This window comes from Paramormyrops kingsleyae, chromosome 1 (assembly GCF_048594095.1).
Source record: "Paramormyrops kingsleyae isolate MSU_618 chromosome 1, PKINGS_0.4, whole genome shotgun sequence".
Lineage (NCBI taxonomy): Eukaryota > Metazoa > Chordata > Actinopteri > Osteoglossiformes > Mormyridae > Paramormyrops > Paramormyrops kingsleyae.
In genome coordinates this window covers 6,399,538-6,426,993 of record NC_132797.1, presented here as the reverse complement: position 1 = coordinate 6,426,993, position 27,456 = coordinate 6,399,538, and the positions used below count along the sequence as shown (strand labels likewise).

At 47.1% G+C, this 27,456-nt stretch overlaps 1 protein-coding gene across 2 annotated transcripts in view; it reads left to right on the top strand.

Annotated features, from left to right (window-relative positions):
- sema3e (sema domain, immunoglobulin domain (Ig), short basic domain, secreted, (semaphorin) 3E) overlaps nt 1-26,820 on the top strand; it is a 34,458-nt gene extending 7,638 nt beyond the window's left edge. Inside the window, exons 2-17 of one of the 2 annotated variants that reach the window (XM_023791397.2) lie at nt 4,583-4,743; nt 6,894-6,953; nt 10,214-10,333; nt 12,826-12,919; nt 14,275-14,391; nt 15,216-15,358; nt 15,588-15,702; nt 16,985-17,054; nt 17,753-17,897; nt 18,660-18,882; nt 19,932-20,023; nt 20,267-20,308; nt 21,311-21,477; nt 23,308-23,375; nt 25,006-25,139; nt 25,926-26,820. In XM_023791397.2, coding sequence (XP_023647165.1) covers nt 4,583-4,743; nt 6,894-6,953; nt 10,214-10,333; nt 12,826-12,919; nt 14,275-14,391; nt 15,216-15,358; nt 15,588-15,702; nt 16,985-17,054; nt 17,753-17,897; nt 18,660-18,882; nt 19,932-20,023; nt 20,267-20,308; nt 21,311-21,477; nt 23,308-23,375; nt 25,006-25,139; nt 25,926-26,375 — 2,201 coding nt within the window. In that variant the 3' untranslated portion in view covers nt 26,376-26,820. Of the gene's footprint in view, nt 1-4,582; nt 4,744-6,893; nt 6,954-8,878; nt 9,389-10,213; nt 10,334-12,825; nt 12,920-14,274; nt 14,392-15,215; nt 15,359-15,587; nt 15,703-16,984; nt 17,055-17,752; nt 17,898-18,659; nt 18,883-19,931; nt 20,024-20,266; nt 20,309-21,310; nt 21,478-23,307; nt 23,376-25,005; nt 25,140-25,925 lie in introns of those variants that run through there. The other variant, XM_072702103.1, reaches the window with a different exon arrangement.
- The last annotated feature ends 636 nt before the right edge of the window (nt 26,821-27,456 follow it).

The window sequence follows — 27,456 nt, the reverse complement described above, 5'->3', positions numbered from 1 at the left end:
AACCTCTGCATTTTAATACTGAACAGTGAAAATGATGAATATATTAGTTCATATGTGTATTTTTAGAATGATGCAATCATTTACTGCCTTAGCTAATTGTTTATCCAGTTGTTTCTAATTATTAATATGTTTTTCTTCTTTAAGTTTTCGTAATTGATAATGGATGGAATGTCGATTGATGAGGAAACTGGTAAAGTTACCTTCAGATGCTGAGCAACTGGCCCTTTTGAAGATGTTTATGCTAAATTCTTTGACCTGAAAATAAATAGCATCTGACAGAAGCATGAATAATCTTTGGATGTGACCCTTAAAGTTCCCCGGATGCTGTCTTGCATGGTGCAGAGATCTACTGTCTTCATTTACATCACAGTGTCTGAGTGTATAACTTCTATCACGTGTGGCATTATTTCACTAGTCTACAGATAAAGCTGAAGTTTAATGTGGGAAGCTGTGCAGGAACCTGCAAACCTTCTCGTGATGGTCTCCTGGTGACTGTTCCCAGGTTTGTTGAAGCTGTTGTTTTCTGTAGTTTGTCGAGATTCATCAGCAGGTCTTTGGAGACGGGATCGAGCCATTGAATGCGAGAAGGTCTTATTGGCGATCCCCCCCCCCCCCCCCCCTGGTTGATACTGTAAATCTGTAACATGTCTGGCCCACAAAACTCTGTCCTCTCCTTCCATATCTAAGCTTGTCTGCCTGTCGCTCAATGGGTCCCTCTGACATTTAAAGACTGTCCAAGTTCCTTAGCATTTGTGTAGCATTTGGGAAAACGTTTCCTGTTTTTCTTGTCTCTCAAACAGCAGTTTGGGACAACAAGCTTTTTTTTTTAATTGACGTTTTTGCCCCCCGGGGTATTGTTGGTCCCCTTCCAAATTCCACTGGTGCGTACATATGCAGAGCATCCCTGCCCAGTTGTCACTCTTCATTGCCCCGGGGGTGTGAGTTAGTGTTTAGTGTCTAATGCCAAACAGGTCTGCTGAATATGAATTTTCATTTGCTGCTGGTTATATCTCCTCCTCGCATGCGGCGTTGCGTCTGAAAGTTTGTCCTTGGTGAGGTCACAGGTGTTTCAACTACAGTTCAGACTGTTCAATTGTTCCAGATCTCTCTAGTAATTTTCAACGTTTTTCCTCATTTTTAAATCACTATACAATTACAATCAGCTCTCTTAGAGCGCTCCTCCAACTTTGGTTAGTGGTGTAAACAGTTTGGCAATGCTAAAAACAAGGCTTAGACCACACTATTTACATCTGCAAGACTGAAATCGGCGCATCCTGACGATCCCACAGCTTCCCTTGAGTTCCGGAGTCTTCCAAAGGAAATATTCTCAAGTAATATATCTGACCCACTAGTGGCCCTCGCTAGCCGATGATGTCAAGCCGAAATTAAGTTACGGATAAGAATTGAATCCTTTTTCCAAATATTATTTTTTGTCAGAATAAACATTTAAAGTTACATGAGTTACACATGATGTAAATCTTGATAAGTTAATTCAATTCAATTTCCATTCAGTTTATTTTTATATAGCGCCTTTCACAACACAGCCGCCTCAAGGCACTTGACATGAGTGTATGGCAGTGGACTACTGCATCATTTGTACATTAATTCTCACTAATAATGTATTTACACTGTAAGGAATCTTAACTAACGGGACTAAATTTTCTAACCATAACTATGGAGATATATTCTTTGGATAGTAACTGTAGAATTCTGTTATGAGTTGATTTTTTCACAGCTGTATGTGTCATGACCTGCTCGTTCGATCCTCGTGTGTGCCAGTATGGATGGATATAAAGCATTATTTAATATTCATGAGGTGCACAGCAAGCAAAAAATCTATGTGAAATACTAACATTTTGTACCTTTTTTCAGATACAAAAGGTCGCTTTAGAATATGTGCATTTCTGATGCAAAATTCTGATGGACAGCATTGGACAGAATGGACAGAATGATTGATATGCTTAGACAGTCACTCTTCCACTGTTAGGTAAAGCCGGCCACACGCGTGAACCACGCCTCCCCGTTATTCTGTGTGATCTGTGTGGGACTCCATATGTGTGACACACATGACCACAGTCAAGCCCAAAGTCATTCACTTCCACCCTCCAGAGCACCGACCCCTTTCAGCTGAAGAATAAATTCGCCATTTTATGACTGAGCATTCAAACGAAACATCCACCCATGTAATTATCATCATCCGCCGCCCCGTGCACTTTGTGACTCAACGCTTCTGACTCTCTTGAAAGAGCCCTTTGAGATCCAAAGTGTCATTGCCCTTTGCTAGCTGACATTTACGGACCTTTCTGAGTGAGTGCGGAGACCTGACTCAAACTCACGCGCACTTGCCCAACTCCAGAAGTTGGATCTGTTTGGCACGTGTGGCAGATGGTAATTGGTGCTGATGGGTGCAGGCCAACATGGGACCACACCCCCCTCCCCCGAAAATGTGGACTCAGATCATTGGGTCCAGTTTTCCTCTATACTCTTTTCCCACACAGTGAGTGACATCAGTCCTTCCTCCAAACTGACTTTGTAATGTTGACAGGGGAAATGCTGTCAAACATCTTGTTTGTATGGGTACAAGACTCAGCAATACTCTTAACTTTTTTTATATAATATGTTATCCACATGTTCTACACACCATGACTAAATACTGTTTACATGTTGTCATCTAATTATCACAACATAGCCATACGTAGCTGAGACCCTCAAGGCGAGCACGGAAAATGGGAGATATGCTCTGTTTTCGATTTTGCTAATCTGTTCTGCCTGAATGACGTTACTGGAGTCTAAGTTCTGTACTGGATTTATCATTTGAGCGTCATTCTGTGACAGTTGTCAGATCTGTGAAAGGATTTCTCCCTCCCACAGGGTAAAATGCCACTCAAAGCCAAGAGAACACAAACGAATGAAAGTGCAGACAATTAGCAAATCAGGCCAAACGCGCAGCGTCTTTCTGTTGTCCTCGTCATGTGTTCCGGGCATTTCTATCATTGCAGTAAATTCCCCTTCTTCCTCATCGAGTGCAAATTTGTAACCCGATAATGTTAGTGAGATAGCCTTAAGCCATGCAGTATTATAGTTCAAAGTTTGTTTTAAATCCCCTTTTCATGCCACACTAGTACCGACAGGTTCGTGTCCAGGGATGCAAGAGCAAAGGTCACAACTGAGTCCAATTAGAAGCAGGCAGGACCTGTTTACAGTATCGGCTGCTCTACAGATTCATGGAGCGCTGTGACTCCTTTGACAGAGTGACAGAGTGAGAGTTCCCAGACCACCTAATTACAGTTTGCCTCACAGGTTTGCTTTGGGGCTGCTATCTGCTAATATTCTCCTTTTGATTCAACAGACAGAGGATTCATGATCGATCTGGCAGATTTTTTTTTTTGGGGGGGGGGGGGGGCTTTGTCATGCTGACGGATTTTGGCCCTTATGGGAAAATAGTTGGGGTTGATTGTCATATGCAAAGTCAGTTACATGGCACAACGAAAATGATACTCTGCAGTAAACACGAATAAAACACAATTCCTTCCATCCATTTTCTATACCCCTCTTGTGCAGAGTCGTGGGGGTTCAGAGCCTATCCTGGAAGCTATGGGCACAAGGCAGGGAATAACCCAGGATGGGGCACCACACAACATTCATGCACACATCCACACAAATATTAATTAAGATGCCTCAATAATATGATAAATATGAGCACAATTACAAGAACAAATATGACAACATGTGTAAACAGTGCAATGAGAGGTAGGTAATTGGCTAGTCCTGTGTGCCAAGACGTAGCACACCAGACAGATGTGTGTGCAAGTGATTTGACTTCATATGCACGACCTGTGGATATTGGGGGATTTTATGGTTCCTATAACTGGACAACACGATAAAACGGTGGGGGAATGCCTGAGTCTCATTGCCTGGGAGTAATCCCATGTGCTTTGGTAATCAGCGGCATTTTATAAGGATTCTTTGATGTTCCGTGGGAGCCCTGATGGGTATGTCCCCATCAAATCCCACTAAGACGTGTCTGCTTCAGGCAGAGTCTGTGATTGGTTATTCGAGTGGCCTTGAGGAGATTGGTGATCCCGGACAGCGAGCGAGCGGGTGGACGGTGCTGAGGTGATGGTCGCGGGCCGGCTGGGGATTTAAAGGCTGCTGGCGTGGGGCCCCTGAAATCAGAGACACATTGCCGCTAGTCCTTGTCTGATAGGGCCGTCGGAGGAAATTAAGGATTCCCAGTGTATTTTTGGCACTTCAGACATATGCTGTCAATATGGGACGAAATTCCACTTTATTCGGTTATGCAGTACATATCTCTTTGCTTGTATATGGCAGACAAGTCACAGTTTTAGCAAAACGAAAGGCAGATGAATCACAGTTTTAACAAAAGGAATAGCAGGCAAATCACAGTTTTAGCAAAAGGAATACCAGGCAAATTGCAGTTTTAACAAAAGGAATAGAAGACAGATCGTAACAAAAGGAATAGCAAACAAAATGCAATTTCAACAAACTTACATACGTTGAGTGTGCATGTTTGGTACACTTCTGCTATTTTTCCATCCAGAGATCTTTGTCTCTCCAACAGAGCTATGGCATCTGAACAGGACCTGGGCATTTGACAGCCCCCAGGGGCCCCTGAGCCCTCGGACCATGCTGCTGGATGAGCACGAGGAACGGCTCTTTGTCGGGGTTCGAGATGGCCTGTTCTCGCTGAGCCTGGAGCGGGTTAACAGCAAGCACAGAGAGGTACTAAACCGCCACACCCCCCACCCCACGGGACGAGCCTTCCCTCCAGGCTGATGTCTTGCGTATGCGTGTGACTCTTTGAACTTCTCATTTGTAGATGACCTCACCATGGCTCCACGCCACCCTGTGAAATATATCGCGTAGTGGACACAGGACGCCAGCCATTTTGAAAACAAAATTTCTGGATCCTCTTCGGCAGAATCCCATCCGAGGAGGGCGGTCCTGATATTAAGAAACTTCGACTGACTGATGAATAATAATAATAATAACAATAATACAAGCGGTGCTGTATCTTTCCAGTATTGTTTTTTCACCAATCGAGGAACTGAGCTGCAGTAAAAGGGATTTAAAAATGAACACCCTCAGTGTTAAATTCAGTGGTTAAATACCGTGTTAGATAAGTCATTTAGCTTGTTCTAAAAAAATACAACAGGATATACAGTATCAAATGGTGTTAACGTTGCTATAATAGTGTGGGAAGGGAATGAAAGCTACATGGAATGCACGGACCCTGAAACGCTAAAAGATGGTACATTCCCAGTGAATGCTTATAAATAAGGGCTCCTTGAATTCTCCTCTTTTAAAGGGGTGGGGGGTTTTCATTGATGTGCGTTGTATGAGTTTCAGACCCATTCTGTCTCTCTTTATTTCTGGGGCCTCTGGGGCTTCGTGGTTCCGACCCGTCACGGCCCATCCCCTTTACCCCCAGGACCCCCCTTCCGGAACTTGCTTCTTCCCCACTGCGGTGGTGGGAAGAGCCGCTGTGTCATTTTTCCGTGCCAAGCCTCTGTCTCTTGAGGACCCTTCATGCTCCGGCCCTGTTTCTCAGTGCTGGGGTGTCCAACTTAGTATTTAATGTCCTTTGACGCAACAGCAATAATGCTCTTTGCTTAGCTCTTACAGTGAATGCACAGTGAGTTTTCAACTGATGTAAGAACTCCACTGTACAAACCCTACACTATGTACATAACCAGTGAGAAATTTTCACACACCACAGATTTTTACCACTTTTCCATTTATTTAATAAACTGATGATTTTTTTAAACTTTTGTTCAGCACTGGAAAGTTGAGTGAACAACTATAAATGAAAATATAAGTCAAATTTCCTTTATAACATGGAAAGTGTATGTAACAGTGCATGTCTGACATCCTATTAACTGGTTGTATGGTGATGACAGTCAAATTCTAGGCCGTCCATTAACTTTAAATGCAGTGGTTAACTGTTCCATCCCATGAAACGGAGCAGTATTTAATGTCCCCTGCAGAAAGAATGCCTCAATTTTTTTTCTGCTGTTGATGAAACAAAGATATGACATTTTTTTCCTAATAAAGGTACTCAAATGGTGAACATACTGTACATTTATTTGTTAGAAAAGAATATTGAGTGTATTTTTAGTAAAAGTTAAGTGAGTAACATGCAAATGTAGAAAATCTCAATGTGTGCAAAAACTTTTGACTGGTAGTGCAAGTCAGATTTACCTTCTCATGCCTTATACCAAAAACACATAAACCAAAAATATACTAGTAATACATAATAGAGAACACATTCAATAAAAGAAGTGTAGATTTACTTATATGTGTATGTCGCGTTTGGTGTTAATGCTTCTGTAAACCCTGTGTACCTCATATATTTTTTGCATAATCAGGATCTACTTCAGTCATTTTTCTGTAAGCCGGGAGCTGCCTGCATCTGCCATTCACAAGTTTACTTTAGGTTAAACTTTTGTTTCTCCATGGGGAAATTTGGCTTGGGCATAATGCATGGTTGCTTTATACAAAAACACATTACAGAACGTCACAAGAAAGTATATATTTCAGGGTTATTCAAATCACGGTCCTCGAGGTCCGAGCACTGCTGGTTTTCCAGCCTTCCTTTACCTGTCAGTCAGGTGTGAAGCCTCTGACCAATCAGAATCAGTAATTATTAAACTAACTACCTGGGAGAACTGAAAACAAGGCCTGGATTTGGAATCGAGGTCCAGATTTGAAGAGCCCTGATACAGTATATAGTCTGTGAATTAAAATGCCTTTTGCTAAGTGCTAAAATAGCTAGCATATTTAGTGCACGTTGTTCTATTGCACATTTAAAAAAATAAGTATATGGAAAAAAAAACATAGCATGAATGTATGTCGTGTGTGTCTCACTGCAGATTTCCTGGGCCAGCACAGCAGGACAAGTGGATGACTGCTTAATGAAGGGGAGAGAGAAGGTAAGACTTCCCAAAACGGCTTCCCGTCATCTTTATGGGAGGCCGCTGTTTATTTGAAGCTTTGACCTGATATTAGTTTGGCCCCAAGTGCTTTGCGAGAGCCACAGCTTCTCCTTTTGAGGGTCAGGGTACACACTAAGCAGCACAGAGGATAATTTTGTGTAATTAATGAATGATTAGCAGTTATCCTGTGCAAGGTGTCCTCTGTGTGGCCTGGCATAAGTAGTTATGGGAGATGGATGAGCGGGTTATCAAATATTATGCCAAGCTTAAGATCAGCTCATTAGCCGTGGCTCAGAGCCTGAAGATGAAGCCCCACAGGATGGAAAGTTTGCTACTGGAAAAGGACAGATAAACTCGGAGGATGATGCTGTGGGAAATTCAAGCTGGGGGGGTTGGGGGATGGGGGGGGGGGGTGAATACAGAAAGGCCCCAAAATTTAGATGTGGACAAGGGTCTGTGTCGCGTCAACAGGCAGTTTGTACGTTACGAGGTTGTGCCGAGTTATAACTGCGGAACACCTGGTGTGAAGGAGCAATGAGAAGAATTTAGGGGGGGGGGGGCGGGACTGGTCTGCTTATCTGCGTTTGGAGACAAGGAACCTCTCACTCCTATAGTACGCTTTAGTTTATAAATCAATTAATGAGGTTTACACAGTGTAAACTGTTAGCTAAAAACCTGATCTTATCACTGTAAAGCCATACCTAGACTTTATAAAGGAGAGAGGATTTAAGTTGGCATTTTTCTGTACTGTAATGCCTATGGCTGAAACTTTAGAGTAGCATGTTTGAAGTTTGGGTATAAAAATGTGATTAATCTGAAAGTAATGCTCACAAGTCAAATGGTTCTGTGAAAGAGTCAGGCGAGCATTCCAGCCTGGTTTTTAAAGTGAATCCAAGGTTTAAAAATGTTTTTGAAAGTTGTATTTTGGTGGAGTGTGTAGCCTCAGAACTGGAAAAGCACTTGCTTCTTCATCAGGTGTGAAGGCGTCTCACCTTAATGCTGCTTCATCGCAAATGACAGCTGATAATTCTCTGTTGAAAGCCTTCCCTAATTTTTAGCAGATCGGTTAAGTGTATCTCTGTCCACCGGTCTCAGTAAAGGCCTTCTTCGAGGTGTTTGGGGGCAGTGCGGTAAAGAAGGCCTTCTTCGAGGTGTTTGGGGGGCAGTGCGGTAATGAAGGTCTTCTTCGAGGTGTTTGGCGGGCAGTGCGGTAATGAAGGCATTCTTCGAGGTGTTTGTGGGGCAGTGCGGTAATGAAGGCCTTCTTCGAGGTGTTTGGGGGGCAGTGCGGTAATGAAGGTCTTCTTCAAGGTGTTTGGGGGGCAGTGCGGTAATGAAGGCCTTCTTCGAGGTATTTGGCGGGCAGTGCGGTAATGAAAGCCTTCTTCGAGGTGTTTGGGGGGCAGTGCGGTAATGAAGGCCTTCTTCAAGGTGTTTGGCAGGCAGTGCGGTAATGAAGGCCTTCTTCGAGGTGTTTGGGGGGCAGTGCGGTAATGAAGGCCTTCTTCGAGGTGTTTGGTGGGCAGTGCGGTAATGAAGGCCTTCTTCAAGGTGTTTGGGGGGCAGTGCGGTAATGAAGCCCCACTGGGATGGAAGCCCTGCAGGTGTGAAGCCACTTCCATATCCTGCCAGTTGCTGCCCTTGTTTACCAAATTTCTTTAAAATATCTTGCTTCAACAGTGATTGTCTTTGGTAGGAGGGTCAGCTCAGAAGCGTAATATGAAAAGATGGCTAATAAATAGTCTTCATTCACATCATTCGGGTGAGCTTGATTAGTCATTTTCTACGAAATGCAAAATAGGTTCAGATCAGCAACTGAACCTCTGGAGCATTGACTGCGAATTCCCTTTATCACCCTCTCTTGGTGAAGAGCAGTGTTACACCCTGATTTATGTTCAAATTCATGCTTTGATGTTACTGTTACATACACGTCCAGGGAGGAGGCGAGGAATAATGGGTAGGAGACGAGGATCAGCAAAGTAAGGGGTTTTAATGGGGTTTAAAACCAGAAAAGGGAGCAGACCAAGGAATGACACGGAAAACTAAGCTCAAGACATAAGCTAACAAGACACGAACTTAAAGAACATTAATGACAAGTCTGGCAAGTAAAGGTAAGACACGGACTTAAATACTAAGAAACTAATTAAGAAACACAAAACAGCTTGAGAGAAGCACAGATTCCACACATGGGTAATTAGGGGCGTGGCACACATGAGGAATGCAGGGCTAGGCGTGACAGTTACAGCCTTTAAAAATTATTAATTAGTCTTTTTTTTCTGCGTAAAACAGCTGTTATGCAGGATGGCATTTCTTTGGAGCTATTTTTATGAAACCCACTTTCAGGGTGGTGTCCTGGTAGCCTGTCCACCCCCCCCCCCAGTGTCCTGTGCCGCCCCACCAGATTAGGATGCTTAGAAGATGGATTAATGGATGTGTGTATGTTTCCTTCTTCCTGGTTAAACAAGCAGCTATGATTCAACTCAATTCATCATCCTGCCTTTACATCCCCTAACTGCCCGTGCCTTTTGATACATGGAACGCATCACTGGTGTCCTCTAAGGATTTTTCCGGAATACGGACAATGTATTTTCCTAGTCTTTTGTAGGAATTGGATCAAAAAGAAACATAAGCCTGTAACCAAACGACAGGCCTCCGCCTTCCTTTTAAAGCCTATAATTTATCCAGTTGACTCATTTTTCTCCGTAAGAGAAAAAAATATTTAGGAAGTGTGTTCGACATCTGGCCCTGGAGTTTCATTGTTTCATTGTTTTGACCACATTTGAATTTAATCTTGTTAAGGACACGTTAGCAGTGCCTGGACTGTCCCTGCTGTTATTTCCCCGCAAGGCAGACCTCAGTTAATTGGTTGTCAGGTGTCACGCTGAAGAAACGTTACATGTACTTTTTTAATTCCATGGATAAATAAGAAGAGGAGAATAAGAGGAGGCATCTATCAAGGGAGATTCTCCTCAGGCTACGATCGACGCGTTTTAACAAAGAAACCAGCCTGTGCTGCATCCATTTCTGGGTTTTGCTTGAAAGGCTCGTTTGTTTCGTGAAGTTTTTTTCCCCAGCTAAAACAATAACACCACAAGCAGCAAGACGCCCCTGCTGCCTCGAACAAACACGATTCCCTTGGATTTCACGACATCAACGAAACCAAGCTGCTTTTTATACAAACATTAGCATCAGATCGAACCTCTTAGAAGCCTCACAAACCACTGCTGGTCAATCTAATGCAGCTTTTCTCCTTACAGGCTGAATGTGCCAATTATGTAAAGGTCCTTCATCAATACAACAGGACCCATCTTCTGGCCTGTGGGACGGGAGCCTTCGATCCCATCTGTGCCTTTGTCAACGTGGGACGTTGGGCGGAGGTAGGTGGTCATATGGAGCTGTGAACTCCTTCCCTGTTCCTGTGATCTGTAGCCAGGCCGGGAATTTTAACTTTTAGCTCGATTTCTGCCCCTAACCTGCTTCCTTTAGAACAGGGTTATTCAACTCACGGTCCTCAAGGTCCGAGCACTGCTGGTTTTCCAACCTTCCTTTACCTATCAGTCAAGTGTGAAGCCTCTGACCAATCAGAATCACTAATTATTAAAGAACTACCTGGGAGAACTGAAAACACGGCCTGGATTTGGAACCGAGGTCCAGAGTTGAAGAAGCCTGCTTTAGAAGTTAATCATTTGAGTTTTGCTCCTCTAGTGGCCAGTGTTTGTAAATATCAGTCTCCAGGGAAGAGGTTCGGAATCCATATGAACCTCGTTCTGGATACTTTACCCTTAGAACATCTCGCACGGACTGAGGGGGAAGAACTGTTTACAAAAGCATTCTAAGGAGGATAGATTTCCTCTTACGCCCTTAGAAAATAAATTTTTAAAATCCTTTCTGGTCTAAAGCACCAGGATAGCTCGTCCTGGTGATTTTTTATCTTCAGCGTGATTGTCTCTGTTTTCTGATGGGGGCGGGAATCAATTCTGTGGGCCTTCACATCTCATCATTTAAGGGTGAGGATATGCATCAACAACAAAAACATGCATTCTTTGACCCCTGGAGACTGTCAAAGAGGTCGCAGACGGGAACGAGCAGCTAATAAGCTCACCTCCGTCACATTTTGGCGAAGCCTCGCTGCTCGATCATTTCTGGGACGCCACAGGCGGCCAAGACTGTCCGCGTGCATCATTTTATATGCAGAGTAGCATTGTTTTGGGGCGGTTGGGTGCTGCCGCGGCGACAGAGCCAGACAAAGAGCGTGGGCTCCTTTCCTGTTATTTACTTTCTGTGAGACTGAGTGTAAATGGCAGCCAAGCCGTTTCTGGGCAAAGCCGCGCGGTATGGTGCCAGACCCATGTTCCGGCGCAGTACCCCTCTCCGTCCACTGAGGGGTGAGCCCAAACTGCCCTCTACTGCACCGGTCAGCCACGGGAGTGGGGGGCAAGTGCCAGCAGGGATCAGAAAGTCAGCTTCAGACAGCTTAACATGAAGCAGAAGCCAAGCCTCCTGGCTGGGGACTCAAGTGTTCCTCTCAGTCACATCCCTCGCCGAATTCCCAGCCCTGCCTTCGTTTTGGGACGGCTGGCTCATCAGAACCACATTGGGTTGAAGGGGTTTTGGGGGGAATCGAGGGAATTGGAACCGAGTTCTCGCCTCAAACCTCCAGAATTAAAGAGCAGAGGGAAAGCCTGGTTTTCATATGACAATGTAACATGTAACATGCTTAATTAAAATCCATCATGTTTCCCTTATGTCTGTCGTCTTCTGGTCCTCAGACCTTTAAGATCATGATTACTTGACATACATTTTCTGCCTCTAATATATCACGTGCGGTAGCGTTTGCTCTGTGTCACTGAGAGAGCTTAAACAGATACATGCAGAGCATTCCTAACCGCAGTAAAGAAAATTAAAAATCAGCCTATCTGGACTCTGAATGACAAACTGCAGTGAGAGTAGATCAGACACAGATCACAGCTAATGAAGACTGTTTGTTTATGGCGGGCGATGGCCCAGTGCCTTCCTGTAGCCATCCTGACATCTCAACGAACGTTCATTTGTTGTGATCCCCCTTGTGTTCAATCTCCTTGTGACCTTCCTGTGTCAGAGTTGAAGCCATGCTGTGATTTTAAGTCAGATACCAGTCAGAGATGTAACAGTATGCAGAGGGATTTTTTGTAACTGTGTTTAAAATGAGATCACAAGCTGCACGGAATAGAGCTGTTTTGCTTTGTTGTGCGTTCAGATCTTCGAACGTATCGAATGTGATTCCGCAGAGGTCACATGGCCAGCCGTCATACTTCGGGTCTCGGATCACATGGGAAGTAGCAGCCAGCCACTTGGCTAATTACTTACCAAGACACATGTGGGCTGCAAGGTGACTTCAGGGTCCCTGGCGCTCTGCCTCGTGAGATAATTGATGTCTCGGAAAGTTAGAGAGGAGGCTGTGGGGGGTGGGAGGGAGTGGGGGGCCCAATCAACATGCTGTGTGATTTCAGTGCCTCAGGAGACGATGGGCTGGTCACTCCTGTGGTTTTCAGTCAGTGCCCCCCTCCCCTCCACTCCCGCGAGTCCCTGTGTAATAGCATCCCCTGTATTTACATTTGAGGTTAGCCAGACCTACCTGCCATTTTCCCTGGAATATTTATACCTTTCCGGCGGTCCCAGGTGCGGGAACGTCCTGTCTGCATGGCCTAATAAGCTGACTGTGCTGCCGAGAAAGACTTTTAATTTTAGATCCGTAAGGTGTTTTTGGTTAACGGTCTCTGCCTTCTTCCTGATTTATCGGGAGGCCTGTTAGCTGGATGACCCCTTTCCGGGGGGGGGGGGGGGGGGGTTACGATGAGTTACAAAAGAGATGTTCCTCCTTCTCTTGCAGGATGGTCTGTTTCAACTGGAGACCAGTCACATCAAGGGCAGCAGAGGAAGATGCCCGTTTGACCCCAACAGCTCATGTACCTCTGTCTTCTCCAGTAAGTCTCTCCGTCCTTTATGTGAACCACCCCCCCCCCCACCCCTGCCCCCCACAAGCCACCACAGAGGAACACAAACACTGTCCAGCTCACCTGCGCCTCCTCTATGTACGTCCGACACCTCGACTCATAGCTGGTGCCGTATTCAGTCCAAAGTGTGGCCTTCCTTAATTTCTCTCGTCATTCCTTCATACCAGCCACTCTCTCCATACTACGAGGCGCGGGCTTCATTAATAAACCATTATTGAAAAAAATACCCCCTCCTACAGATCTGGGGGGGGGCGGGGAGGGTGATGAGGTAATGAGTATCTCTCATAACCTGAAACGGGAGTAATATTAATCATATCACGTGATGCAGGGTGAGGGCAGTTCATTAAATGTCTTTCTAGGAGACAGACTCGAGCGTGTCTATTTATAGCACAGTCATTTAATGCTTCATGTGAAACTAATCTGAGTCCCATCTTCAAGGTTGGGGGTGTTTATGAGATATATTTTTTGCATCGGTGGTTGTGTCATGTGTGCCCCGACCACGACCGTTTCACACTCGTACCTTAAGTGATTGACCTGGTTTGTATTTTGACTTTCTGGTAGCGAACGCCTGTTAATTTAGTCGTCCGAGGGGCCGTCAGCCAAGGTCTCAGGGGGCGTCACCTCCTACAGGAATGGGTACAGACTCCGAGCTGTCAGACGCAAGGCGGATAGAGCCTGTTTACATATAAGCGAAAATAAAGAGAGCAGCGAATCGACCGTTCCTGCCGTATCTGACAATCACTTATCATCTCTCAGGCATGGCGTTTACTCCCAAGGGCCCTGAATGCTTTTCACGAATGTTGTTGTGTTAATGGCTGCTGAGATGCGAAGGCATGGAAAGAGGCTGCCCAGTGATATGAGCTTAAAGGGCTTTTGATTTGATTATAGGAACCCTATACTGGATAAGCAAAATGTTAAAGAGAAATCAATGGATTTTGAAATGAGTTTTGGGTACAAGGCTGCCCCCTTGTGGAGGCATCGGTTACATGTTTGTGTTAAGTTGGCGTAAAAGGTGCCTTAGATGTTATTTTTTTAGCAGAAACTTTTGTCCAAAGCAATGCACATTTTTGAGAACAAAGCAGGGTCTGACGATTCCTGGAGCCATTAATGGCCTTGCTCAGGAACCCGATGATGGAGTAACTCTTAGTCTGACATTTGGAGCAGTGACCTTACGGTCAGAGGCACAGTGTCCTCACACACGGAGCCGCACACCTCCCTCTTAGGCCCCTTGCTGTGGGGGTTTGTGTGCATTACTGCTGCCGGTCGCTGTTCTTCTGCGGCGGTGATTCTGATGACTGTTCCTCCTCCATATTCCCCTTTATCAGAAGGACAACTGTATGTGGGCCTCTACACAGACTACTGGGAGAATGACGCGGCACTCTGTCGCTACGGTGACGCCAGCTTCACCCGGACCGAGCAGAACCACAGGCAGCAGCTGAACGGTAGGCCGGCGAGAGGATAAGAGGCCGAGGTTGCAAGTCGGCTGGGTGCGACTGCTGTCCACTTAGCTTTAGCGAAATACCATCCTGCTGTTCGAAGGAGCTTTTAGTGGCTACGCCACCTGCTGGCGTTTCACCACCTGCTAAGTGCTGGCTTTCTGGCAGCTCAAGTGAACATTACTGGGTTACTGAGTTTTTAAAATGGCTTTTCCCAGTATGTATGGCAATGCGCTGTGGTATGCCGGAGTGATGATACTATCCGAGATCTCCGTCGCCCCCCTCTGGTTAGCCGACGTGTGTGCGCTTTCAGAGCTGTGGGAGAGCGGATCATGCTGTCAGCAGGTGTGGTTTTTTAGACAGAACACCTACTGGTCGCATAAATCACCAGATCTGCTGGGTAGTTCATTCAGACCACCCTTGACCAACAAATGGGCCACCAGATCTTTTGCAAATATATACCGAAGCAGGACCTCAGGGCATTATGGGAGATTGACAGAGGGCGACAGCACCCCTGAGCAGAAACAAAGTACCGGTGGTCCGCTTTTAGCTACAAGGCTCCCAAGGCCAGCTGGTGCACAGGATGTAAATATTATGAAAGGCAGATCATCAAGATGGGAGGGTCCTCTTGCAGAGTCACAGAATCAATTCATCAGGAGCTGAACCTGAGCTGCTCTGTGAGGTCTGAAGTGATTAATGATTAATAGATGGGATGGGGACATGACTCTTCCAGGATTATTAGATATAAACTCTGGGCGTTTTTTTGTTGTCCAAATGTGACGGTGAAATTACATCAGCCCGCTGTGTTTATGTTTACCTTCACCTTCCAGAGCCAAAGTTTGTAGGATCTGTCATCATCCCCGACAACGACGACCCAGACGATGACAAGGTGTATTTCTTCTTCACGGAAAAGGCCGCAGACACCGAAGATGGTAACAGCGCGGTTTACAGCAGAATCGGCAGGGTCTGCGCGGTAAGGTCGCGTAAATACACAGGGTGATAGCTGCTGAACGAGGAGCCTTAATTGCTACTTTGACATGTTGCTGCTTCACATTTAGCACTTGTAGGAAAATGTTTCCAGTGCAGTTCCAGTGTGTTTCTTCTGACTTTTAAAAAGGAAAACGCACTGGCCTTTGTCTTGCAGCACACAAAATTACCCCCCCCCAACTTTAATTCCACCCCCCACCATTTTCCCCCAACAGAATGATGTGGGAGGACAGAGGATGCTGGTGAACAAGTGGACCTCATTCACCAAGACTCGCTTGGTCTGTTCCGTGCCCGGATCTGACGGGATGAGCACACATTTTGACGAGCTGGGTAAGGAGCCTAGATGAGAGGGGTTAGTGTGGGGACCCCTCTCCAACTACCCCCCCCCCCCCCCCCCCAACCGCCAGTGTCCTGGCCCCCACCCACTGCTTCATACACACCCCAGCCACCCATCACTGTCTCGCACCGCACGCAAAGTGATATTTCTATATATTTATTTCTCCTTGGCAAATGGGTGTTAAATGACACAGATAAACAGTCAAATCTCATGATGAAGTGCCGGAAAATTCCGGCCGTAGCCTCTGCAGAATATGTTTTTGTGCTCTGTGGTGAATTTCCCACCGCATCTAAGTCTCAGACTGGGGGGAGAACTGGTTGTTGGGGCGTGAGAAACACTAGAAATGTGGAGACCCACTGCGGGCTCTGAGAGCATCATTGGGTGGGCTCTGGGATACTCCCCTCCTGTGAGCTAACCTTGGGGGCGGGGGCTTGGGATTCTCCCCTCCTGTGAGCTAACCGCTGATCCCACCTGGAGGGGGGCTGGGATCCTCCTCTCCTGTGAGCTAACCGCTGATCCCACCCTGGTGGTGGGGGGCTGGGATCCTCCTCTCCTGTGAGCTAACCGCTGATCCCACCCTGGTGGCGGGGGGCTGGGATCCTCCTCTCCTGTGAGCTAACCGCTGATCCCACCCTGGTGGCGGGGGGCTGGGATCCTCCTCTCCTGTGAGCTAACCGCTGATCCCACCCTGGTGGCGGGGGGCTGGGATCCTCCCCTCCTGTGAGCTAACCGCTATCCTCTCTGGGATACTCCCCTCCTGTGAGCTAACCTTGGGGGCGGGGGCCTGGGATTCTCCTCTCCTGTGAGCTAACCGCTGATCCCACCTGGAGGGGGGCTGGGATCCTCCTCTCCTGTGAGCTAACCGCTGATCCCACCCTGGTGGCGGGGGGCTGGGATCCTCCCCTCCTGTGAGCTAACCGCTGATCCCACCCTGGTGGCGGGGGGCTGGGATCCTCCACTCCTGTGAGCTAACCGCTGATCCCACCCTGGTGGCGGGGGGCTGGGACCCTCCTCTCCTGTGAGCTAACCGCTGATCCCACCCTTGTGGCGGGGGGCTGGGATCCTCCCCTCCTGTGAGCTAACCGCTGATCCCACCCTGGTGGCGGGGGGCTGGGATCCTCCACTCCTGTGAGCTAACCGCTGATCCCACCCTGGTGGCGGGGGGCTGGGATCCTCCACTCCTGTGAGCTAACCGCTGATCCCACCCTGGTGGCGGGGGGCTGGGATCCTCCTCTCCTGTGAGCTAACTGCTGATCCCAACCCTTTACCTTTCAGTGGACGTGTTTGTGCTGAAGAGGAAGGATGAGAAGAAGCCAGAGATTTTTGGCCTGTTCAGCACAACCAGGTCAGTCTCACAGGAGGCCTGCGGGGGGTGCTAACATGATGGTGCAGTGCATCAGCTGCTCGGCACTGAGGGTCTGATGTCACCAGCAGCTGAAATTAGCACATTCTTCATTTTAACAGACCTTCAGGTTCCTTCTGATAAACCGGCTTGCTTCGGGTTTAACTGCCACCGATGATCTGTTGATGTCCCATGATCTGGAACCCCTAATGCTATGTTGGGTAGATACTAGAATGCTCATCAGACCAAGTCAACAAAACCATTTCTGTCCATCTGGATGCTGTAGATGTAAATTTAAATTTTCTTTTAGGTTGTTATCAAGGCCATAGGAGTGTGGGGGTCACAACTTAATAATTTAAATGCAAATGTGTTTTTTCGGGGGGTGGGGGTGAAGCCAAATTAAATATTGGGGGAGTACATGTCCCCTCTGTTCTCCTGGTTCCTACACCCCTGGCTGCAGAGATGGAAAGTCCAGGTTCAGAAAGTACAAATCCAGACCAAGATTTTGTTTCAACCAACCAGTTCAGTCCTCTGTGTCTGTGACTCTTGGTCTGGATTTGTACTTTCTGAACCTCAACTTTCCACCTGGTTGTCATAAATACAAGGTTAGTTACAGAAATTGGCTCTCGCCGAGTGGCGGATATCATGCTGTCCACACTCTCTGTTTCTCTGACGCTCTTCTGTCTCTCCTCCCTGGACAGCAACATTTTCAAAGGCTACGCCGTGTGTGTCTACAGCATGGATGAGGTCCGCGCCGCCTTCAATGGGCCGTATGCACACAAGGAGCGCCCTGACCACCACTGGGCCGCCTTTCAGGGGAGGGTCCCATTCCCAAGACCCGGATCGGTATGTCAGCTGCCTTAGTAGCACATTGATTTGTTTACTGTGCTATACAGATCTCCAGCATGTGCAAATATTCTCCAACAAATGTCAGGAAAGATCAAGAAATGCTTTACTGAAATTCTGAACAAATATATTCATCCCTGCGTAAACAGTAAAGCCCATTTTTCATTTTAAGGAGCACAGCTGAACAGCATAACATCATTCCAGGCCCTGGTTTGATGTGCATATATGTTGTGCAGAGTAAAAGTGGCGTGTGTTTGAATACAATAAGCAGTGGTGGAACAGGTGTTCGGAAAAATGCTGTTTTACAGAACACAGCCTCTAGGGGGTTTTCTTTAAATTAACTCACATGTGCACAGATTAATTAGTGGTAAACACTGATTACATTCCTTTGGCTAGAAGCTGGTGCTGATCAGGACCACACAAGTCTTGTTTAGTTAAGGACTCTTCCTGCTCATTAAGGACCAAACAGACCTTAGTTAAAAACTCTCCCTGCTGAGGACTAGGCAGGCCTTATTTAAGGACTCTCCTTGCTGGTTAAGGACTAGGCAGACCTTAGTTAAGGACTCTTCCTGCTCATTAAGGACCAAACAGGCCTTAGTTAAGGACTCTCCCTGCTGGTTAAGGACTAGGCAGGCCTTAGTCAAGGACTGATCCTGCTGGCTAATGGTTGTGCTCATAACTTTCTTCTCAGCGCTAACCAGTGCTAGCCTGTGCTAACCATCATTAGCCCATGCTAACCAGTGCTAATGCTCTCCCTCCCAGTGTGCCAGTCAGATGAACGGAGGGCAGTTTTCCAGCTCCAGGGAGTATCCGGATGAGGTGCTGCGTTTCATCCGGACCCACCCAGTCATGTTCCAGCCCGTCCAGCCTGTCCATCACCGGCCCATCCTGATAAGGACCGACGCCGAGCAAAGGTTCACGCAAATTGCGGTTGACCGGGTGGAGGCTGAGGATGGACATTACGATGTGCTCTTCATCGGCACAGGTGATGGGTCATGAGGGGTCTGCTAGTTGCCTGAAAGGGCCTTCGGGAGACTAACCCCTACACATCAACCACAACACTCATTAGCTTAATATGTCTACCTAAATACACTGGCGTCCTGTTCAGGGTGTCCCCCCATTTTGTGTTTGCAGGGATTGGCTTGAGGGTTCCCATCAACCTTTGCCAGATAAGCGATTGAATGCATGGATGGATGGATGGATATTTGTGCATGACTATCCATCTGCCAATCCTGACCACTAATCAGGTTGTGCTGACTCTGGATCACATCCCAGAGAGCTTAAAATAACATTCTGGATGGGATGCCAGTCCATCACAGGGCACACACACGCCATGGGCAATTATGGGCGATTCCTGTCGCTGCACGTTTTAGGAATGTGGAATACTGGAATAGCCAGAGGGAAGCCCATCCCAGGCAGAGGGAGACCACAGACACTAAGACCTGGGGGTGGGATTCAAACCCACAGCCTTGCGGGTGCGAGGCTACACTCCAGCCCCTGTGGTTTCTGTAAGCCCTCCCTCTGTGGATATGCACTGATTGGCCTGGGTGGCTGACTTTTCCCAAATGTTATAAATAAGATCATCCGTTCTTTTTGTACAGGTGTCGGGTGCTTTCGATCATATCTGTCTGTGATAAATTAAGTTGTGATATTGTGTTTTTAAGCCAAGGCTAAATATTTGGCACCTCACCTGCTATGCGCACCTGCTCAGATTCTGCTTTCCAGATCCTCCCGGGTATTTTAATCTGTGTAGGAAAACGCATACAGACCGAGCTGATCAGACTGAGTAGGTCCATTCGCAGGATTATACTGGTGCCGTAACCATGGTTACCGTGTCAAATGTAAATAAACATGTGATCTCTGTAGCCCCAGTAAAATCCATTTATTCCTGCAAGGCTGTCAAATTTTCTCAGAAAATGTGATATGGGACCAAATCTCAAGAGCTCGATTTGACGTTGATCTAAATGTTTATAATTAAAAAGTGCATTTGACTGTTACGTACCCATGATTTGTGACTGGAGTTTTTCCCTTCAGACAACTCCGTGGTGTTGAAGGTGATTACCATCCACAATAAAGAGACCAACACCATCGAGGAAGTTGTTCTGGAAGAACTCCATGTTTTCAAGGTATCTGTCAGTGATGGGATTTCACTTTCCAGGCTGTGTGCTCATCCTCGCCATTTACCCAGGGTTAATTACTGGGATTAGTGGTTAATTATACATACCAAAGTGTTTTCTCGTACTGAGAAGCAGCAGCATTCCCAGGATTTTTAAATGCACTTTTATCATTTCTTTAATCTCATGTTCATGATGATGAAGATGATGTTGTCTTAATGCCTTTTTCTCTCTCTTTTTCTCATATATTTGCAGGTTCCTGTGCCAATCACCGAAATCCTGATTTCTTCGAAGAGGGTAAGTTTCTTTTCCATGCATTTCGACTCGGTGAACTGGTCTCTCAAACTGCAGTACACACCCTTGACCACTAGATGGTTGCATCGAGCAAGAATTCTGAAAAACAAAACACACTTTAAGTTCCTCCTTTATTTTGCTTTAAAATGTTCGACCCCCAGAACGGTGTATGTCCTTTCACTTGATTGAACAATCAGACACAGATTTTGAAATTTTCCTGCTTCCCCGCTGTGATGTGATTTTCCTTTGCGATCAGTCACCAGCGCGCTGTGAACGGATAAAAGTGCGGTTATTCGCATGTGCCGTAGGCCGTCTGTGATTGGGGCCACGGGGGCTCCCTCTTACAAACCCCCGGGTAAATTCAGTCTGCCTCACACCCCTCCCAGTTTCCAGTGGGACCATGATACAACCCATGAGATTTTGATGTCCTCCACTGTCAGCAAAGAGATGGATGCAGAACACGGCACAGGAAACAGCTTCATGTTCTGGATTTAGCTTTAGTTGAATATAAACTTGCATGGTGGAAGGCAAGTGTTCCCAATATAGGCAACCTGTAGTTAATCGCTGCTATAAAACATGGTTCCGCACCCGTCTGCGGACCTAAACGGGCCCCTCGTAGACCGTTTCATTCCTTGTTGTCTCGTTTTCCTTCCTGCCCACTTCTTGTTAAACCCGGAACTCGCATAACAACGTCCTCATTGATCAGAATCTTTCAGACGTGTCTCAGGGTTCTGCAGGGGGCGGGCCTCACCAGAACCTGCCACATGCGTCACTGAGGTTTAGCTGGGCTAGCGTTGCCATCCGCCCACCCCTCCCCCACCCGACTCCTCAAATTTTATTATCAGCGCCCAACCCGACCCCCCTCATGGGCGTAATGGATCAATAACAGGGCCAGTGGCCCTTGGCTTTGTTTTGCTGATAGAATATGGCCCCCAGGGAAATATATTTGGAGACCCCCCCATTGCATGTCGTCGTGCTCATCGTTCCTGCGTTAATGACCCACAGCAGCGGCTGTTCGTCAGCTCGGAGCTGGGTGTGGCCCAGGTGCGGGTCCATCAGTGTCGCCTGTACGGTGCGGCCTGCGCCGACTGCTGTTTGGCTCGAGACCCTTACTGTGCCTGGGACGGCGTCACCTGCTCCCGTTACCTTCCCGCCGGAATCTCCATGAAGCGGTAAGTCGACCTCTGCCTTTTCATCTGACGCATTTCTTCCCTGCACGTTCCTGCCGCAGTGAAGGCAGCCTGGTGATGCAAGCCACTCCCCCCCCCCCCCCACATCTCTGGCAGTTCGGATCCTCTGATTGTGGCTTTGCCCCTCACCTCTCAGTGCCGGAATTGTGTGACGCTCCCTTACTCCGTCATCGTAGATCCATAGGGGAGGCTCTTACTCATACCTTCGTTGGCTATGTGTGCGGGGGTGAGGGGGGCATGCTGAATAAAAAAGGGCTTTGGTGATTCATTCGGGGGGGGGGGGGGCAGGCTGCCTGTTCTTCCCTGCGGGACCCCGTTTTTCTTGTGTGTTTTCACAGTAATGGTGACCAAAGCCCCACCAGAGGATGCAGAAGAGAATGGAGTTTAATGTGAGGCTAATTAGTTTTTCCTGATTAATCCGCTTAATTCTGTAATGGAGGGCCAGATGACCCTGCCCCAGGCCGTCAGACCATTCCGGATGACTGACACGGGGTGCCGTAAAAGGGGCGAGTGCAGGCAGGCATTAAGGGACGCCCCTCCCCCAGCCGGCTGCACTTCCCAGAAGGCTGTGTGGCAGACTAGGCTGGAACTGGCAGTGATTTGCTTCCAAATGAAAATCTGGGGTCCACCCTAGCGCTGCATAGTTACCCATTCAGCTGCCACTCTGCCGAAACTGCACACAAGCACTAATTACCAAGACGCTTAGGATGCATTTTTCAGCAGCTAAGTGCGGTTTTGTTTAGGCAGCTAAATAAACAAAAGGGAAGACTGGGGACAAACATGTGAAGAGCGAGAGCATTCAGACGACTGCAGTGTGTAAAGCGTCACCACCACCCTCCCATCATACTGCTAAAAGTGCCCCTTGTCGTCCATCAACGTCCATCTGCACTTCCGTGACACTCTCGTGGTTAATGATTTATATATATGGCAGGTTCCAGAAGCTTCTGCCCCCCAGAATTTATTCTGGGCCTGTCTCCTGACAGACAGCCGTCATGCTGCATATCTTCCCGACCCTCGCAGCCTCTCTATCGCTAAAGAGGTAGAGCAGGAAGTTGCTCGATCGTGGCCAGGGTTATTAAGCACGCAGCACCTGAACAGCCTGGGGGATGGCAAGGTGCCCAGCCACCTTTGTGTCGATTGTGCTGTGCACTTTGGGGCCTGAAGAGCGCTTCAGAATGGGAGCACATGAAGCGCCAGCTTATTTGACTCTTGCCTTCTGATCCATGTTGTTTACCTCTTATCTTCGGTTCTGTGCTTATTTACTTTCAGTCTAAGTCTGGTCTGAGAACTTATTTAGACCTAGTCTTTAGCTCAGGACTTATATAGTCCTAGTCTTTATCCATCCATCCATCCATCTATTTTCTGAAGCCACTTGTCTTATCCAGGGTCACGGGGGGTCCAGAGCCTACCCACTCTTTATTTTGGGACTTATTTAGTTCTAGTCTTCAGTTCAGGACCTACTTAGCTCTAGTCTTCACCTCAGGACTTATTTAATTATAGTCTTCAGCCCAGGCCTTATTTAATTATAGGCTTCAACTCAGGACTTTCATGGTTCTGGTCTTCAGCTCAGAACTTATTTAATTCTAGTCTTCTGCTCAGGCCTTATTTAATTGTAGTCTTCAGCTCGGAACTCATTTAGGTCTAGTCTTCATCTCTGTTTAGCTCCATTCTTCAACTCAGGGTTACAGAGCTCCAGGCTGTTTCTCAGGGCCTAGTTACCTCCAGTCTTCACTCTTCACCTCAGAAGTTTCTTAGATCCAGTCACAGCTTGTGTACTTCAGTTTTTCTCAGTTCTTCCTCTGTGTTTTTCAGGCGCGTCAGGCGGCAAGACGTTCGCCATGGAAACGCCATTCAGCAGTGCAACGGGATGCAGATAAATGGTACGTGTCTAAAATGAAAAGAGCGACATTTATGTTGTGTTTTAGAGCATCTGAATCTGACTGAGTGAGGGAGTGAGAGTAAAGACAGCCTGCTTTAAAAGCATTTAACCAAGCAGAGAATAACACCAGTCAAAGTTACCATCCTGACACTGTGAGATACAGGGGCGTCAAACATACTCTTCACTGTTTTTAACAGAATTGGAGTAAACAGAGGAGAACTGGTAGCTTCTGGAAAGCCTGCTGAAGATTTTGGGATGTGGGTTTACACATGTCATTCAGTTACTTCAAAATTAAACATCAGCCTAGATTATTCCTGCAGAAATGTGCATCGAATATATGCTTTGTCTACTGCAATCTAGTCCAAAAGAATTGGGTTTGTGTAACTGCCTGTCACAGTTTGGCTCTTGGTCTTTATTTTCCACCTCTGTTCCTTCACCGGAATAAACCGGACATGTGGTCATTACTGATGGCGATACAGCATCGTGAGTCACGGTGGCGATTTGCTGGAGAAAGTGGAAAAATACGTTAAAAGGCATGTGGGAGGCATGACGTGAAATAAGGGCAAGGCTGGCAGGTTAGGGAGGTCGAGAGCTGATGTTCCTCGAGAAACAGCCAGCGTGCCTTTAAATGTCAGACGCCATAATCGCATTTGGAATATGCCTGTTTTTCTTCTTGCTAGGTCAACCCTTCCGCGACTCGGTTAAGTGGAATGAAATGTTAAGACGTGATGGGAAAACGAGCTGGGGACCCCAGGGGTGGTGATCTTGGTTTCAATGTTCCCAAAGGCACGTTTAGGCTGTATAATTCGACACAGCTGAGGGTAAAGGCTCGAGCCCACCATCATACGGCCCCTGCGGGCCGTATGTCATCACTAGAGGACTCCATAATGATCCATATCTTGGAAAAAGCAAAAATGAAAGCTCGGCTGTGCATACACACAGATCATCGGTAGACTGTAGTGTCGGAGGGGTATGGATACCCTGGCAGACTCAGGGGGCTCAGCTCTTAATAGCGTTCCGCAAAGTCTAACAGACCCTAAGTCGGGGCAGACAAAATGGCCGCTGGTGGGGTGGATTTCCTACAGGAGCATTTGGAGCTGCTAGTAGAAACTTATTTCCTCCACGCAGCCCTTCGTACCTCAGGTCCTGCGTGTCCTCCGGATCGACGTGCACGCTCTCGTACAGAATCGTCGTCCTGTGGGCCATCCTTCATGTCATCGGATCATCCACCCGTTCAAATTCCGTGCTCGCTTATAGAATGTGGGGCCGCAGTTTGCCTGGAGATGAATCTGTGAAGCGCAGGGCACTGAGCCGGAGACAGGGGACACCATGTCACGCAAGTGCATGTTTCAGGACTGCAGCAAACCGGAGTGCCCGGAGGAAACGCACCCAATCACGAGGAGAACATGAAAACATCCCTCGCAACGAGCTAGGGGCGGGAACCGAACACGCAGTCCTGATTGGCTACTGTGTTAACCTAAAAGCCGGCACCCTGCCTTCATCCAGTGAAATAATCTAGTTATATCACCCAGTATTTTCCTTATGTATTGTACCCCCCGCCATTATAAAATCCTAGAGTGGCCCCTGGTCCTGTCTCTTGTCGGAGAGGTTCAGGCTGTTCGCTCCCACAGGAGGGCAGCTAGAGAAGCCCGAGGAGAAGCTGGTGTACGGCGTGGAGGGGAACGGCACGTTGCTGGAATGCAGCCCGCGATCGCTGCGGGCCAACGTGGTGTGGCTGGCCCAGAGGGGGCCGGACGCGGATGAGGTAAGGCTCCGGAGCACGCGGCGTATGGACCAGGGTCCCCTGCTGGGTGGCCTGCACTCTAATGATACACCTAAATAAAAACAAGTACATTTTTATGTCCCTCCCCCAAAACACTTGTACCCATGTGTGTACAATGGTTGTTGAAAGTGTGTCCCATTTCATTTTGAGATTCTGCTCTTTGTCAGTCTTAAAAATCCTGCCAAACTCCTGATATAATATTCAACTTCCACTATTTGTATTTGAGAAAAATGCACTGCATTGTGGTATATAACAATTAATCATTATTGAAGTTAACACACACATTAGACGATCAGTTTCACGTTAAATTGCACACTAGGAAGCTTTATATTTATATTTTTAACCTCCACACCAACACTGGATATGACCTAAGTGCAACATCGGAAACTGACTTTAATCATCTCATTTAAAATATATATTTGCTTTTTTCAGTGATACTAATGCAACATCGGCAACTGACGTTAATAATCTCATGTAAATCTACGGGATCCGACGTTAGTAGTCTATTTTATATTTGCTACTTTGGTGTGAAATTCTCACCTTTACGTAGCTTGAGATGATATGAGAAATATTCAACTTCATAATTTTAAAGGAACAGCGGTTTTAGTTCTCTTCAGTAATGTCATGTCTGGGCCAGGTGTGGAGATCAAGTGATTTCTGGTCCCATGGTGGAGATCACCCAGGGTTCTGCAGCCAGACCTTTGTCGGGTGTGTACCTGTCCGAGGGGGAGGTGCATTAACGGCTGGGTGTTGCCCCTGCGTCCCCAGGTGAAGGCTGACGACAGGGTGGCACAGACCCCTCACGGCCTTCTGTTCCTCCGGCTGCGGCGGGCAGACTCCGGGGTCTACCTGTGTCAAACAGAGGAGCGAGGATTCATCCACACTGTGGCCAGGATCTCCCTGGAGGTACTAGAGGAAGAGCGTGTCGAAGAGCTGCTCCACCAGGAGGGAGAGGCCCAGCACCGGGCACCCTGCCCCCTCCCCGGGGCCCCCCATAGCTCCACCCCTAGGCTTTGGTATAAGGAGTTCCTTCAGCTGATTGGCTACAGCAACGTCCACAAGGTGGAGGAGTACTGCGAAAGGGTGTGGTGTTCCAACAGGGGGCGCAAGAAGCTGAAGTCCTTGAACTCCAAGTGGAAGCTGTCTCAGGCACAGGAGAGGCGAGGCAGGACACGCGTGGACCACCAGCGCGCACCCAGGCATGCTCCAGCCACCTGAAGGGCGGCGACGTTGCATAAACCTGCCAGTAACAGCACAGCGCTTAAAAAGAAGCGGACAGAGGGACAGATCAGGACGTGAACACGGACTCAGCACTTAAAAAGTGCCAGTTGTACATGTTCAAGATGATGTTTTGTGCACATTTTTTTTTTTTTATTTGTTTCTTTAAATTATTACGGTATTGTACATGTATGATGTAACTGAGGTAGATTAGATGTGCTTTCAAAAGTTAAACTGGAAAGCCTACTGCTGTATTCATAATTTAGCCTTTCTTTTGTGTTATTTAAAGATTTTCATTTTTTGCTCTGAGTGTGTAAATATGAATATCTGTTTGTACTTCACACAGCATTCACCCTGCAGTGAGCGTGATTGTTATAAACATAGAATAGGAGTGATCAGCAAATACATTCTGTCTGAATTTTGAATAAACCCCCTTTCCGCTTTATACCAGCTCATTCTCTCCATATGTTCTTACAGAATCTCCTTTGTGCTGACCCAGTCCCATGCGCCATATGTAGATAACTCAATGATGGTTTTGTAATTGGGCACTTGAGATCTACCAGTGTGATGATATGGTTCGAAAATTAAAGAGATTAGTAAAGCACAACAGTGTTTAAACAGTGACATGGTTCCTGTTTATTGTGGCAATATTTGTATAAACTGACTAAAGCGTCAAAAGCTGTTTTTCTATTGAATTCCATGTTAGACTAAGATGTAACCTTGTATGGTTTTATTACTGTGTGTCTGATCAAGGTGCTTTTAATTCTTCTCGTAATTATTTTCCTGTTTGTCTGGCTGGCAGGTTTTTGTGAATGTGTGCATTTCTGAGTGATGTTCTGGAAAGTTCTCCAGGCAGAAGTAATTGAACCCTGAGACCAAACTCCACCCCCCCCCCATCTGGCTGCCATCCTCGTGACCTTGCTGCTCAGCTCCACACTGGTGGTGAGGAGGATTGACCCCGAGAAAACAGACCCACCAAATCAGGTCTTTCTGGGTGAATTTAGTCCATCGTTTGTGTGCAGGAATATTGAAGCCTGCAGGTCGTGTACTTTCATTGCGGCGAGCGTCGACGACCCAGAGC